Here is a 15,663-nt window from a genome sequence, read left to right on the forward strand (position 1 = left end):
ATCCGTCATTGTTTTATGATTTATTTGGTCATGACACTGAAACACAGCGGTTCATTATAGCGAAGGGTGGTCATCCAGAGGACCCTTTTCATCCATGCGCGAGCCAACGGGACAAGTGGCCTAATGTCCCCCCGTGTGATAGTCGGGGTACTGTGCTGCCTTGTGTTGCATCTCCATTGATATTAAAAACCGTAAACCCGAGGGCGTAAGCCAATGTAGCTTTTAGTCAACGTTGAACAACACCCTTTGATAATGTGCATTAAGGACAACAACAACAACAACAACAAAACCGCACACGCTAAGGAATGTGCACGTAAAGCGTAAACACACGACATTATTTGTGAAATGCTAAAAACTAATCATGGGGAGAGCGACGTATAAAGACAAACACAGGAAAAGACTGGGACAGGAGGTTGTTAATTTACTTGTTCGGCTTAAGACTGTCTGCCTCGACAAAGTAACTGCACCCACTGATTTTTCGTCCACCGTCTTGAGAATTGGGCACAGTTCGACGCTACAATATGAATCCAACTAGTATTGTAATTTATAAACATGATGAGGTTTGTGCTGCCTCGTCTGCCTCATTCGACTCATCCTGCCATGAAGTCATCTCTCTCCCTGCTGCTTTAAGGTTTAACAATGTGAGCCTTTCCTCCAACATCTGCCTTCCGAAGCGATGCACATTTTAACAATTTATTTACCAACATACTCCCCAACTGCTCTTTAAAATAGCCCTCCAGATGAACTAACACGCAACTCTGAGCCAGACTTCACACTTAAGAATATAACGACCTCTTAAATTCCTTCTTGCTACTTTTTTTCCACTCTCCCGTTAAATTAGAACGTGCCCCCGCATTCTGACCGGTTGTGCGTCCGATTGAATATCCTCGTGATTGTAACTTCGAATGAAAAAGGTTTAAGGTTTTAAGGAAATATGAATTTGCCTCCCCAAGCTTTTTAACTGCCATGCAGAGACTTCACTTTCTCGCGCCTCTGTGAAACTCGGATTTAAAATCACGGGAACACTGCCGGTTTTGTCCTATTTGTGTTTTTCTTAACAAAAAAAAAACCTCTTTGTGTTTTTTTTTTAATCGAAGCTCAAAGTAAAGCTCCGTGTGCGAGAAGACGCCAAGTGAACACGCTGCAGGGAGCTGCGGTGCACGTTCTGTGATTTTGATCTTGATTTCGGTTTGGAAACCTTGCATTTTAAGTCACGCTTCACGGAATTAAACTTCATATTCTTTCGGTAAAGTCACGTGACTGCTACCTTGGCTGTCCAGACGTTTCCAGTGAACCGTCAACTAATGTCCTTAAAATTCATTTTATTCCAAACCTCCCACAACCACCATGGGGCAATCTCTAACACGGTGACCTACGCCTTCAAACAAAGTCACTGTGCCAATGCAGGATACTGCATTCGATCAGTTGGCCTTGCGGATTCCACCAAGAGCCGCTTATGAGCCACTGGGTCGAGCATTGTGTTGTCGCATTGACTCGAAAATGCTCAAGGCTCAAATTCTTCAATGAGCGCTGTTGTTGCAGTATTCCCCAGTTGGAAAAATGTAAAATCATGTGTCGTTATACAAAAAGTAATGGATGTCGATAACAGAAAATGTTTACATCATCAGCCATGATCTATCCACTGCTGAATGGAGGCCTCTTCCAGCCATTGCCGTCCCTCAAGGTCTCACGTTGAAATGATATTCACTTGGGAATGTCTCTTCCTTTGACTGTGTCACTCCATCATTCGTCTTGACCACCGGCTAAACTCTCTTCTAGCAATGCGTTTCTGCCCCAAGGCAACTTCATTGAAATGATGCAGGTGGTCGTGCGCTCTCGTTGTATATTAGTAACAAGAATAAAGCACAGATGTTGTGACATTCACCTTCGTCAGCTTTTTCCCCATTCTCAAACTGTCCATTGCTGGCACTTCTGAAAGAGCCACTGAAGATAAAAAAAAAATCATTCGCATCGTCAGTAAAATTAGACAGGGATTGAAATTAACCAATTTTTTTAAACATTTAATTTATTAAATGCAATGCACTGCAGAGAGGAGCGGTGCACAGATGATTACACTCACGTTACGAACTCAGCGACCTGAGTTAGATGCCTGAAACAAAGCTAGCATCCAGTGATATCTGAACTTATCTTAGCCACTCCCCATTCACTATCCTGCAGTGACCAATGTACATTGATCAAGTATGGTCAAGTAGTCCCCATGACTGACACGGCGCGGAAAGTCCTATACCGAAACAGGAATTACCGTAGCATTGCGTAGTTGGCATGAAATGGGGCCCCCTCTCGAATGTTCCGCCTCTTCATAGCCTCGTGCCTGGGCTCCTGTGGGCCCGTGGGTGCCCAGTGCAGTTGCACCGCCTGCACACTCGAGAGTTGCACAAACGGTGGGAATGACAAAAGGGCCAGTGAATTATTTATTGGGGCCCCACAGCAGCAGCTCTACACGGGCCCCTTGTCACGAACTAAAAATCCTGCCACGTTTAACAGCCGTAATACTCCGCCTGCTTTAAACACATTTCTCTTTTACATGTTCCACTGGCACGGTGGAAGGCAAATGCACGTTGATCCTTTGCATGAATATCCCGCTCTCTGTGTCTTATTGAAAGCCTTTTGTAAAGTCTAAGATAAATATTCTCTTTTCCCCCTTCCTCCTCCTTCTTCTCTCTCTCTCTCTCGTCTGCCACAGCGGTGACATTCACACAAACCTTCCATTTACATAATGCCAACAAAAAAAACCCTTCCTGACAAAAGATACAGTATTTGCAGAATTATAATGAACCGCGCACAATTTAGTTCAAATAAACTGCTTTGGCAGAATGTCACGGCATTGTGTAAATGTGAAGCGGTCTCTGCAGAGTGAAGGGGTTCGAGTTGTACCACGTGGTGTTCATGGACACTTTCAAACGTCATTTGTCAAAGTTTTCCGAGGGTCGTGTGGCATGCCCTGGGTATTAAATTACATCAGTACTACTTAAGGGGGTGATTATTCCCCAGCGTTGCCTGACTCGGGACTTTGAGAGCAAGATGCTGTCCAGATCTGCAACCCTGTTCTAAGGTCAAGGAAGAATAATTCATTGTCATATTTCATGGCTTATCATACTCGGATAAAATGCAGAATTTATGAGCCTTTCTCTCTCTCTCTTACACAGACACGAAGATGTATGGTCAATGAGCAAGCTGAAATATAGCTTCATATGTGACCGTACCGGAGGAGTAGAGTCACGACTAAATTGCAAAAAATCAATTACTATTAGACGAGGCGGTATGAAGAAGTATAATACAAATAGTAAAAATAAAGCACCATAAAAGAGATGAAAACGAAGTTAAAAATGAAACAGTGCCAAGAGGGAATAGTGCCCAATGCGGTATAAAAAGCCAACATATTAAATGCAGACGAGAGAGACACATTGCCACGATGTACTACGTACGGTGCGCAAGAAGTTAAAAATACAAACATGCGGTGTAAGAGTGGCTAGAGAAACAGCCGCACACATCAGGGCTGTACTCACCTCTCAATCCAGACAAGGCGGGGGCCAGGAGACACTAACAACATCCAAGCAACATTATTTTGTTTTGCATTATTGATTTCCATAATTAATAGTGCAATGAAACATAGTAAAAAAAATCGTCAGCAATAAAATTGGCCAACAGTAATAACAACAGGTACATTAAAGACTATCATTGTCAGTTTTCGTGGAAACGATTAAACGAGTCGCCCAGGGTTGTAATCGTTCCGGCTCTCGTATGTATGTATATGTGTAATTAAGTATGTCTCTATCTATGTATGTATGCATTTATTCATACGTGTGCTGTACACGTGTGTGTATCTTTGTCTTTGTTCACGAGTTATGGTAGTGTAGTGCTCAGCACACTGCGCTACGACCCCGGTGATCCGAGTTAAATTCGCGCTCACGACCAACAACAGTGGCGAATATTTGAACCAGTCCTGGGCCTCCCTTAATTCGACTTAAACGAGTACCTGGTGCAGCGTGTGTACAAATCATGCATCAGCCAGTCATCTCAGTCAGTCGACCCGTGGCACCTGCTGGGTGTGCCCCGTGATCTCCTGCCAGCGGGCGTTCGACACTTCACGTGGCCTCAAGGTGCACATAACCGGGCACAAGCGTCGTGGTGACGTCACCGCCACTTAGTGGCGAATCGCGGTTGTTGTTGTTGTACACATCAGCACTGGCGAAACCAAGGCGGGCACCCACTCCCTCGTGTGCCTTGCCGGCGTTGATGGGCGCTACTCGCAAACAGCACTTGCCCCAACAGTATATCAGGGCCACACGGGGGGATCTTTGTCTGTGTACATGAGTTGCATATGTATGGTAGTATGTGCTCGTGAGCCCGCGACGACGAAGGAACACATGTTGCATTGTAAGTATGTTGAACTTCTTTCGCACCGTACGTAGTAGCCAACCGTGGATTGGGAGGGCACTCAAACTGTGAAATTTCAGGGTCGTTCTCTTGTCTTGGCCCAAATTCCATCAGCTCGTTATCAGAACCCCTTCAAACAATCTATAGCGTTGTTTCTCACTATAACACACAAGTGTCGTAGTAGTAGTTTACGTGCCCGTGATAATAAGTAAGGGATTGTTTGAAAGCTCTCCGAGCGAAGCGCTCACGAGGGTGACGGCTAATTACGCCGTCATGCGCTCAGTGAGTCACAGAGATGATGGCATTGAACAAGTCACTTGGAACTTAATAGGACGATGGACAATTGCCCTGGCTATTCATCGGTGTAAAACGCAGCCTTGTACTCCGAATCTCATCTCTCTCTCTCTCTTCGTTTTGCTCTCGTATATATTTTTTTATATACATAAAGCATTACAATGGTTCTCTTCGAAACTTTGAACGCAACTCGCTTCCTGCAATTGTGCGACACGAGTGCCGTGACTTGATGAGCCGCAGCTTTGAGGCACGCGACCTCTGACGGAGATGGAGGAGGAGGTAGCACCATCAGCAGCACAAGGACCTCTCTGTCACCATCAGAGGCGCGTGCCCGGCAAGGGGAACAAACGGGAGCGTAGCCACTCGGCGAGATGTTGAGACGGCCGTTGTATGCCAAAAGGCATTCTTGAGGTTTTTGGTTTGTTTGTTATGAATGTAACGCAGTAAATTATTCGTGTGTTATGGCCGATGTGCGTGGTGCATTTACATCCATTTAATGTTACGTCTTATTAAATGAAAAATATTTTCACGCAATTCATTTTTCCGAGATGATTCTCCCCCTCGCCTCCCTCCCTCCTCCGCCACCGCCTCTGAAATGTGTACCCCCTGTATCTTTCAAACTTCGAAATGTTTGCGCCTGGGTTGTGCCACCGGTCGCCATTCACATGCGTGCGTGCAGTTGGAGCCGAGTCGCAGCGCTCACCTCAAACACCGTGACCATTTCCTTCCTTTGGAATGAATTTATTTGGAATTCATGTCATTCGTGCTCACGTATTCGTCTTGGGCTTTTTTGTTTCTCCTTCCCGTCTCTCTCCCAGTAGTACTCGAAGCGTGTGTCGGTTATATTCCGTGTCGCTTTGGAATGAGATGAAGACATTTTCAGTACAAGCTGGTATTTCACACAATTAAGCTCGCCGTCAAATCGCTAGAACTTGAGAACAAAAATGTAATCACTGCTCGCGGCTGAAACTCGGGTTCGAACCCAGCATCTCAGCTGTGCAGGTTCCGTGCCAGTGGCTCGCTCAACCAACCTCGACATGTGAACATCGAAACGATGAATTTCGATTTAAAGCTTTCGTGACTGCAGGGATTCATCTTGGTTCTTTCGGTAAAGTCACGTAGAAGGGAAATAATAAAATGATAAGACAGCGTCAGACGCTGTCTCCCCGACAGACCTGGTCTTCACCTGAGGACGGCTGCTTGCGTTGTGACCGAAATGTCGTGAGAATTATTTTATTATGTTTTATTATTTTATTATTTTATTACTTCCCTTCTACGTGACTTTACCGAAAGAACCAAGAAGATCGAAACGATGCTCTCAGTATGTATGCGGACATATAAACGTTTCTGTACGTATATCACTGTATGTTGAACTTCTTTCGCACCCTACGTAACCTACCGTGCCGATGGAAGATGCGGGGCGAAGGACAACAAACTAAACACAATCAAAAAGCAGCTCGAAAGAAATGAGTTTTCAATCTCGATGTAAGAGTGCATAGCGCCCAGCGGCTTCCTAATCTCGTCAGCAGGTTGCCGATCAACTCCCTCGCCATTCTAATGAACGAGTTTCGCTGACACAGGTAGTAGCCAAATGGGCCACCCGCTGACCTCGTGTTCACACCTCTCACTCCCACTGATGAGAGTCCTAATGGGCAAATGTGCTCGCGCGCCTTACGCAGTGACGAGCGAGTGGCGTGGCGCGGTGGATGTTGGATTGAAACGACCTGTTCGGCTCGTTCCATTTTGGCCTTCAAAAAAAAAGATACTTGTATATCCTGAAGCAGAAGATTGATAGTGCTGGATACGATCACAGTTGCGAATGTGATTTGTAACGCTGATCCTCGATAGCTCAGTTCGAATGCGCAATGTTGTTTTGGTGTGGTCTGGAACTCTTGATTGAAAGCTTTCGTGACTGCAGGAATCCATACCCTTGGGTCTTTCGATCAAGCCACGTAAGTAAAAAAAATAATAGACCACGACGTTTCGATCGCAACACAAGCAATCGTCTTCACCTGAAGACGATTGCTTGTGACTTGGCCCGAAAGAGCCAAGAGTATGGTCTGGAACTGTTTTTGTTGTTGTTTTGCTGCTTTGCCTAAGCTTGATTTTGGTGTTCAAAAAATCTACAGGAAATGGATGTACTTGTGCAATTAATACTTGTACACTTTTTTGATATTTATTTATTTTAGGGACTTGCTTACCTCTTCGCTATTTTAGTTGTATTGTATGTTGTTTTAACTCGCTGACCCGCCTCTGCTAGACATCTGTGAAAAAGAGCTTCATAGCTCATCGGATTCCTCCTGCAGTCAAAATCATGATTCTGATTCTGCCTTCTCTTGTCAAGATGTCTCGATCTTTAGCGCTTTCGTGAGCAATCCCCCCCCCCACCAGCACCCCCCACCACTATCCCCACACCACCACCCCCCACCACTATCCCCCCACCACCACTCTCCACCACTATCCCCCCACCACCACCCACCAGCATCCCCCACAACCACCCCCACCACTATCCCCCCACCACCACCCCCCACCACTATCCCCCCACCACCACCCCCCCCACCACCACCCACCAGCACCCCCCCACAACCACCCCTCCCCCCACCACTATTCCCCCACAACCACCCCCCACCACTATCCCCCCACCACCACCCCCCACCACTATCCCCCCACCACCACCCCCCACCACTATCCCCCCTACCACCACCACCCACCAGCATCCCCCACAACCACCCCCCACCACTATCCCCCCACCACCACCCCCCACCACTATCCCCCCACCACCACCCACCACTATTATCCCCCCACCACCACCACCCACCAGCACCCCCACTCCCGTCTCGAAACTGCTGCAGCCTTCGGCAGGCTGCAGCAGTGCCACCGACACGATGCCAGGTGTGGGTCGTCAGGTATCTAAGGAATGTGTGGCACATGTCAAATGATATTTGTGTTTAGTTTGTTGTCCTTACCCCCGCACCTACCTCCAATTAGCACGGTTGGCTACGTACGGTGCGAAAGAAGTTCAACATGCATACATTGGTTTGCACGTTCAAGCACAAATCACCACAATCTGGTTTTTTTCAACTCTTTATGGCATGAAGAGTCATCATCTCTGAAACGTCAGCCTACTGTACAATGGTGTTGCATATGTTTTCGTATAGTATTACACGCATGCACCGCTGACAACGCAAAGCTAAACTCTTGTTTAATGATCACGTTTATATAATAGGTTTTAACTTTTCTGGCAATAAGAAAGGGGTTAAGATGTTAACACACCAAACAGAAACCTTTTGCAAGGAATCCTGTCACTGCATTAACCACACATAGTGTTGTGAACATGCAAACAAAACACATGCTCTGGTAATTGAAAATGCATTGTCTTTGAAACTGACTGGTCCACACCAGAGACAGCTTTCTTTAGAGCCTAGTCTCAAAGTGTTAGACCAGAGGACGCCAAAAGGCGAACACGAGTTATTATTATTATTTTGATCAGAGCCATGTTTTTTGTTTGCATGTTCACCACAAGTGCGTGTGCTGAATGCAGTGACAGGATTCCTTGCCAAACGTTTCTGTTTGGTGTTTTAACATCTTAACCCATTTCTTATTGCCAGAAAGGGTAAAACCTATTCTCATATTTTGATACTGGCAAAGAAAGGTCCCATATTGATCACGTTCATATTTCTATTGTTATATGTATACAAATATTTGTGGAGGTGGGGGGGTGAGGAGGGAAACATTCATACGGGGTATTAAATCAAATAATAGGGGGCAGCTTAAATAGCGGCCAGGCCGCCGAGCTTGACAGCACTGAGCCACTCAACACAATGGACACGGTTCGGGTCCAGGTGCCGGTGTTTGATCATTATTCCAAGCTCGGGTCCTGGTGTTTGATCATTCCAAGTTTCGTGGGAATTTCCAAAGCGCGACGTCTGCCGTCCCGTTGGGTGGTAAAGACCCTGCACCGACATCATCATCACCACCATCGTCATCATCACCATCGTCATCATCATCACCACCATCGTCATCATCATCATCACCATCGTCATCATCATCACCACCATCGTCATCATCATCATCATTACCATCGTCATCATCATCACCACCATCGTCATCATCATCACCACCATCGTCATCATCATCATCACCATCGTCATCATCACCACCATCGTCATCATCATCACCACCATCGTCATCATCATCATCATCAACATCGTCATCATCATCACCACCATCGTCATCATCACCATCGTCATCATCATCACCACCATCGCCATCATCATCACCAACATCGCCATCATCATCACCACCATCGTCATCATCATCGCACCACTCAGCAGTGTGCTGGTGTCATCACCAGGGCCAGATTTAGGTATCCTTGACACCCAGGGCACCAGAGCAGAAAATACCTCCCCCCCTTCACTCACTACAAAAACAAAGATCCCCTCGTATCGCCTTCACAGAATGTTGGGTCAAGTGCTGTCAGCGAGCACCTATGAAGGCCGGAACAGTACACGAGGGGTGGGTGGCCAGCACGATGCGCATTACAAAGATCCCCCGTAAAGACTTACCAGACTGTAGGGGCAAGTGCTGTTCGCGAGCACCTATGAAGGCCGGAACGGTACACGAGGGGGTGGGTGGCCAGCACCACGCCTGACCGCCTTTGTCTCCCTAGTGGCAATGTTTACACACCGCACCAGGTACTCATTTGAGGCTGAGTTGCCCATTACACACGCAGACAGACACACGCAAAAACGACAAAGATAAATGTCCCCGTATTGTCTCTAAATAGACTGTTAGGGCCCGAGGACGGTTGTGTGCCCAGGACCTCGCTCGACCGCCTTTGTGTCCCAAGCGCCGATGTGTAAACCACCGCACACCGCGTGTCGTTTATAGTAAGGCTGAGACACCCCAGAGGGCGACGCAGAACGAGCTGAGATATTCGTCGCTGATGTTTCTTGGCTCTGAGAGCGGAATCGAACTCGGGCCGCCGAGTTCCTGGCGAAGTGCAATAAGCGGCCGCTGCCGGCTTCGTTACCGCTCCACACAATACACACAGAGGCAAAGATCCCCCCGATTGCCTTGATGGGGCAAGTGCTGGTGGCGATCGTCTAACGGCCGACACAATTCTGTAGGCAAAGACACACACACACACACCCCAAATACGCAACTTTCGTCGCCGAGATGCATTTCAATAAAAATACCAAACTCCAAGTATTATTATTAAACAATGCGATGACTTAGAAATGACCCTTTCGCTTTGTTAGCGTGCAGTGTTCACGCACGTAACCTACGGTGGACCGCGCCTTCACGCAATGAGCAAATAAAGAGCAAACCGATCAATCATCATTTGTCTTTCCTGTCTGATTATGTCCCAGAAGCGCATTACTGGCTGATGTATACGCAGGCAACGCAGCCAACAAAGCCAAAGATCCCCCGTGTAGCCTTAACAGACTTTTGGTGCAAGTGCTGTTAGCGAGCACATATGAAGGCCGGCACGGCACACGAGGGGGTGGGTGGCCAACACCACGCCCGGCCGCCTTTGTCTCCCTATTGACGATGCTTACACGTCACGCCAGGTACTCATTTGAGACTGAGTCGACCCAGGGGAGGCCCAGGACCGATGGTGTTGGTGGTCATAACCGGGAAATCGCACTCGGGTCCCGGGGTTCGTAGCGCACCGCGCTAACCGCTCCCCCACCGCTCCCCCTCCCATCACGTGCACGCACTCGCAGTGCCCCCCATTTAGCCCGAGTCAAATTGTTCCGCGCCACGCGTTATCCCCTAGGCGTCCTCCTTTAGCGCGCAGACGCTGGGACGCGCAGCAGGGGAAGAAGGGACGAGTTCGGTAAATGGTTGAAGGTCCGACTCTGGCGAGATCGCACAGAGGAAGGTGGTGGTGGGGGGAGGGGAGGAAATGAAGGGCAGTCCGTCTCTGCGGTGGCGCGCTTTCTAGCGCCGGTGGAAATACGATCTCGCAGTGCGATGTCCTCCTCCTCCTTCTGTTCGGGGTAGCTCCCAGGGGCTGTGTGGCCGGAGCCGCTCCACAATTCACGTCTCGTGCAGCAGCAGCAGCAGCAGCACGCGTCCGTCAGCGTTCGCCGCGTGTGCGAGACCATTACTGAGCAAGTCCGTGACTTTAAAAGCTATTAAAAAAATCTGTAACCGTCTTCTTCTTCTGCTGCTGCTGCACGTGTGCTGCTGCTGCTGCCACCACGGTCATGTTTATTCACTATCGGGCAGATGATGATGATATTCTGTTTGTGCCGGTTTGTAGCTCTGGCGAGGTCCCCCATCACGGAACGCAGATCCGCAAAGAAGCCGAGAGAGCAACGGATGTTTTAATTCTAGAATCTATTCTTGCGTATGGCAGAAATGTGTCCAGGCGCTAAATGCCAATGTCGAGGTGCGCTCCAGTAGAGAGCTAGTTCGTGTAGTTTTGCTATTCCTCCTCCCTTGAAGGAGCACAAACTCCAAGGAGTGGTTTACTATTTGGTCCATAATTTGGGGTTCGTGGCCACAATCGCACCGTAGTACTGTTGCTTGTTCCGACTTAAAGCTTTCGTGACTGCAGGGATTCATATTCTTGGTTATTTCGGTAAAGTCATCACGTAGAAGGGAAATAATAAAATAATAAAAATATTGAACAATAAAATTCTCACGACGTTTCGACTGCAACACAAGCAATCATCATCAGGTGTGAAATCCACAGCAAGAAAATGTTTATTTTAAAATGTAACATTTTCTTTATATTTTGTATTGTTTTATATTTTATTATTTTATTATTTCCCTTCTACGTGACTTTACCGACAGAACCAAGAATATGTTGCTTGTTCGTTATTTTTTCCCATTTATGAAGGACATCTCCTGTAGATGTTCTGCTGCCGTTGATGGTTACACCGCTGTCTTCGAGGATGAATGTCCAAGGCACACGAGGTGCGATGTTGTTTGGGTCTGGAGTGAGATGTTTATTCCGATGTCTTCGTGTTTCATTGAGGATGATTCACACTCGCGCCGCACAGAACGTGACCCGCGCTACTGTTGTGGTGAGCTTTTGTTTTTGTGAAATTTTGTTTAGTCCGACTCTTGAGTCAAGGCACGGTCTGTGGATTTCACGTAAATCATTCTCCTCGTCTCGTCGACTAAGGCATTGAACAATGTAGTCAGACACTCTTCGTTGTTAAATGTGCGTGTGTATTAAGAACGCCACACGCGTTTCCATCCCAGCTCGGCCAATCAGCGAACTCGGTAAATCTTTTCATATGTGCAGTGTTGATCACCACGGTGGCACACACTCTGGACTGAGAGGCAACACTTTTATTTAACAACTTCCCTAGCGGGTAACACTGAACGTAACTCGGGTTCTATAGTAGGTGATGTGGCTCACGATGTGAGTAGCGAGTTCACTCGAGACGTAGAGCCAGAGACGACGAGATGCGGGGCCCAGGCTTGATTCCACAAACGAGCCAAGAACACTCCCTTCGAGACCTTTCCCGAAGAATCTCGACCGAGCATCACTTGCCCTACTCAGGCTGCCACGTCCTCGCTTGCCCCCTCTCTCTCTCTCAGGCCATCACCAGGACTATGTCCCCTAGAGATGCTCAAGACGCACAGTTGCACTGCTGTAACAGGAGCTGGCGCGAACGCCCGAGTGGCACCATTTACATCACTACATGTACATAGACTGCACCGTCAGCGAGACACGGTTCGTCTTCCTCTGTGTATTGTTGTCTCTCTCAGCGTCACTAAATAACATTCAGCCTGAGTCTTCATTCAGACGAGTTCATCTCGTCTCGTCGTAGTCAGCCATGTATTCGCATTTGGTGGTAATCGAAGTCATCGGCACGCCCGATGTTTTTTGTTGTTGTTGTTGTGGTTATCATCGAGTGAAATAAATAAACCCACCAAAGGCTTCGTTCAACAATTTATCGTCACTCGTTTGGTGAACAGAATTAACATTAATTCTAGATTTGAAGTTTTCGTGACTGCAAGGGTCCATACTCTTTGGTTTTATCTGTAAAGTCACGTAGGTTGCTTTCGGAAGCAACACAAGCAACCGTCATCAGGTGGAGCAGTCAACACCTGGTTGCTTGTGTTGCTTCCGATACGTCGTGATTTAATTTATTTTCTCTTTGTACCTACGTGACTTTACCGAAAAAACCAAAGAGTATAGAATTAACGTTGCCCCCCCCCGCCCACCCCAATACGCGGCCGAGGCGTGAGTGTTCAGCAAGGGGGCGAGCGAGGAGACATCATTTGCGTCATTGCGCACCGAAAAGAGAAACGAAGAATCTCCAAGTAACCTCTGACGGGCCGCGCAACATCACGCACGAGTCGGCGTTCCCCAACAGCGACGCGATACGTGAGGCCCGTGCCCACCACCACCGAGTGTGTGCACGCAGAGAGAGGCGATCTCCCTTCTCACATCGGACACAAGCTTCCCGAGTGAGTGAGTGGGTGGGTGACGGGTGAGCGCGCTGCAAATTACAAACGCGGTGGTGTTGCCAGGTCAACGACAACAATCACCCTCTGGTAAGCCGATTAGTGCGGCTGTAGATGCCTGTTAGTGACGGCGGAGACACGTATATGTATAGTTTGGGAAGCCGTTTCAAAGTGGTGGGCCTCATATGTGCAGACCTTGGTAGGGGGGCATCAGCCAACCTTACCTTGTTCAAAACGAAACTTTTTATTTTACCAGGTAAGGCCGACCGAGCTGTATAGATCGTTGTCAGAAGCGGCCTGGCTATCACAAACGATAGCTCAAGGACGTGGATTATACGTGGAAATCTAGAGTAGCCAAATGGTTCTTGGTTCTTTCGGTAAAGTCACGGCTGCTTGCGTTGTGGCCGAAACGTCGTGAGAATTATTTAATTATGTTTTATTTTTATTATTTTATTATTTCCATTCTACGTGACTTTACCGAAAGAACCAAGAAGATGAATCCCTGCAGTCACGAAAGCTTTAAATCGAAATTTATCCAAATGCTCTCAACGCGCGTTTTCTGAACGTGGATCTGCAAGATAATAGCCGGTTTGTGTTTTCGGTTGTGTATAGCGACGCGCACAGACCAAAGCGCAGCGTGATGGTCACTTTCACGACCCGCAAGGCGTGGGCAAGCCCTCCTCATCCAGCTGTGGATTGCCAAAGGCCATCCAGGTTATCATCGTATATTCATATTATTATTATCATTGACAGTATACACCTCGAAACGCCGGAACAAATAAAATTACGTATCACAAAACGAGGCGATATTTCCAGGTCAACGACAACAAGAAAATCAGTCGGTAAGAAAAAAAACATTACCGACCAAAAACAAGATATGTTTGCACTGCCCACACACATATACCAGTGTACAGGGTGGACATGGTTAGCGGTCGATGTTGACGTTAATGGCCCGTCCCGATGCGATCACGCGTATTGATGTTGTCGATGATGCTGCCCCGTGCAATGCATTAGCGTCATTGTCAGGACGGCTCGCGTAGCCTCGTCACCGTGAATACTGACACTCAGGGACGCGCAGGTCTCGCTGATGTAATTGGCGTTCTAATTATTGTTGCTGTTGCTCTTCAGTGAGAAAGCCCGTGGAAAGCCTGAGCAGTCCGCCGACCACATTGTTAACCTTTGTGAACCTCGGTTGATACCCAACGAAGGCATTGAAGACAAACCATTCAGTTTGCTTCCATGTTGTCACGTGGCTATCAGATATCGAGTCCTCGACAGAGAACTTGCGAGTTGCTATTCGAAGGAAAACGGTCATTGCCGCAACTTAATTAGAACAAAAACGGAAAAATGCGCAAACAAGTATGGAAGGATACGTGTTTAGAATTACAGTAAATTGAACGACAGCAAAGTGAACACATGGGTTGGAGAGCATATACTCAGCTCATAATGATATAATCAAAACTATTCAGAAAAGTGAGTGGGCCAGGGCAGGACACGTCACGGCTCTAAGGGATGGTGGACGATGGTCCAAGAATAATATTGATAACGGAGAGGCAGCCAAGGAATGTCACGCGTCAAAGAGGACGTCTACAGAGGAGATGGAGCGATTAGAAAATTTCGTGCGCAGGTGCTAAGTGTATTATTTCTAAGTGTATTATTGCAGCATTCATCCAGCAGTGGATTAACCGTGGCGGATGATGATGTCATGTTGATGATGACGACACAAAGCCATACTCATGAAGAATTCAGAAGAAGAAAAAAACCCCACAAGCATGAATTACAACCCAAAAAAACCAGCCAATGGGCTTGCGGGCCGGGGCTTCCAGCCAATCAGCGGCGAGAGGCGCGAGGGATTTGTAGGAGCGCGACTCGGAGCTCCCAGCAGAGACTCTGGGAGCTGCCCGCATCTCGAGGCGCGCCGCGCAATCCTCACACAGCCTCCGGCACCTCCTCCTCCTCATCCTCCTCCTCATAGCGCAACTCACAGCGCTCCGTCCACACTCACTACTCACAGTCACCACCTTGCTCCTCCTGCTCATCCTACCTCTCTTCATCGCTGCCCGCTGTAGAGGCTTCATCATCATCATCGCCCCGTGCACCACCACCACCACCACCCTCTCACGACGATCGCTGTGCCATTATCTGCTGCAGTCCATCGCTGTGCCCGCGTGCACCTGGTCAGCTGAGGACACAGTTGAGTGGGAGTGGAGCAGGAGAGGCTTCTTCGGCTCCTGCATCACGCAAGTCGGCTGGAGCCACACTGAGTTGCCACAATGAAGCAGGGGCTTGCAGCAGCAGCAGCAGCAGCTGCAACCACCACAGCCGTCGCCAGCGGCAGCGTCTTGTTCCTGCTGCTACTGCTGCGACTCGGGACCCCGGTAAGCGCCGGGGCTGTTGTTGATCGTGGGTGCTGTGCTGCTTCACGTTTCGAGTTTGTACGCGCATGTTTGACGATCGCACTTCGCCGTGCGTGTCGTTTCGTGGCCACATTACGCCACATACCCCAGGCATTCGTAATGATGATGGTAACGGGGC

General features: G+C 48.1%; 1 protein-coding gene across 1 annotated transcript in view; it reads left to right on the forward strand.

Annotated features, from left to right (window-relative positions):
- Window positions 1–15,024: 15,024 nt before the first annotated feature.
- LOC133344879 (tumor necrosis factor receptor superfamily member 16-like) overlaps window positions 15,025–15,663 on the forward strand; it is a 23,973-nt gene continuing 23,334 nt past the window's right edge. Inside the window, exon 1 of the mRNA XM_061555167.1 lies at window positions 15,025–15,506. Coding sequence (XP_061411151.1) covers window positions 15,402–15,506 — 105 coding nt within the window. The 5' untranslated portion in view covers window positions 15,025–15,401. The remainder of the gene's footprint in view (window positions 15,507–15,663) is intronic.

Source organism: Lethenteron reissneri, chromosome 20 (assembly GCF_015708825.2).
Source record: "Lethenteron reissneri isolate LAM-NWPU_2019-01 chromosome 20, ASM1570882v1, whole genome shotgun sequence".
Classification (NCBI taxonomy): Eukaryota; Metazoa; Chordata; class Hyperoartia; order Petromyzontiformes; family Petromyzontidae; genus Lethenteron; species Lethenteron reissneri.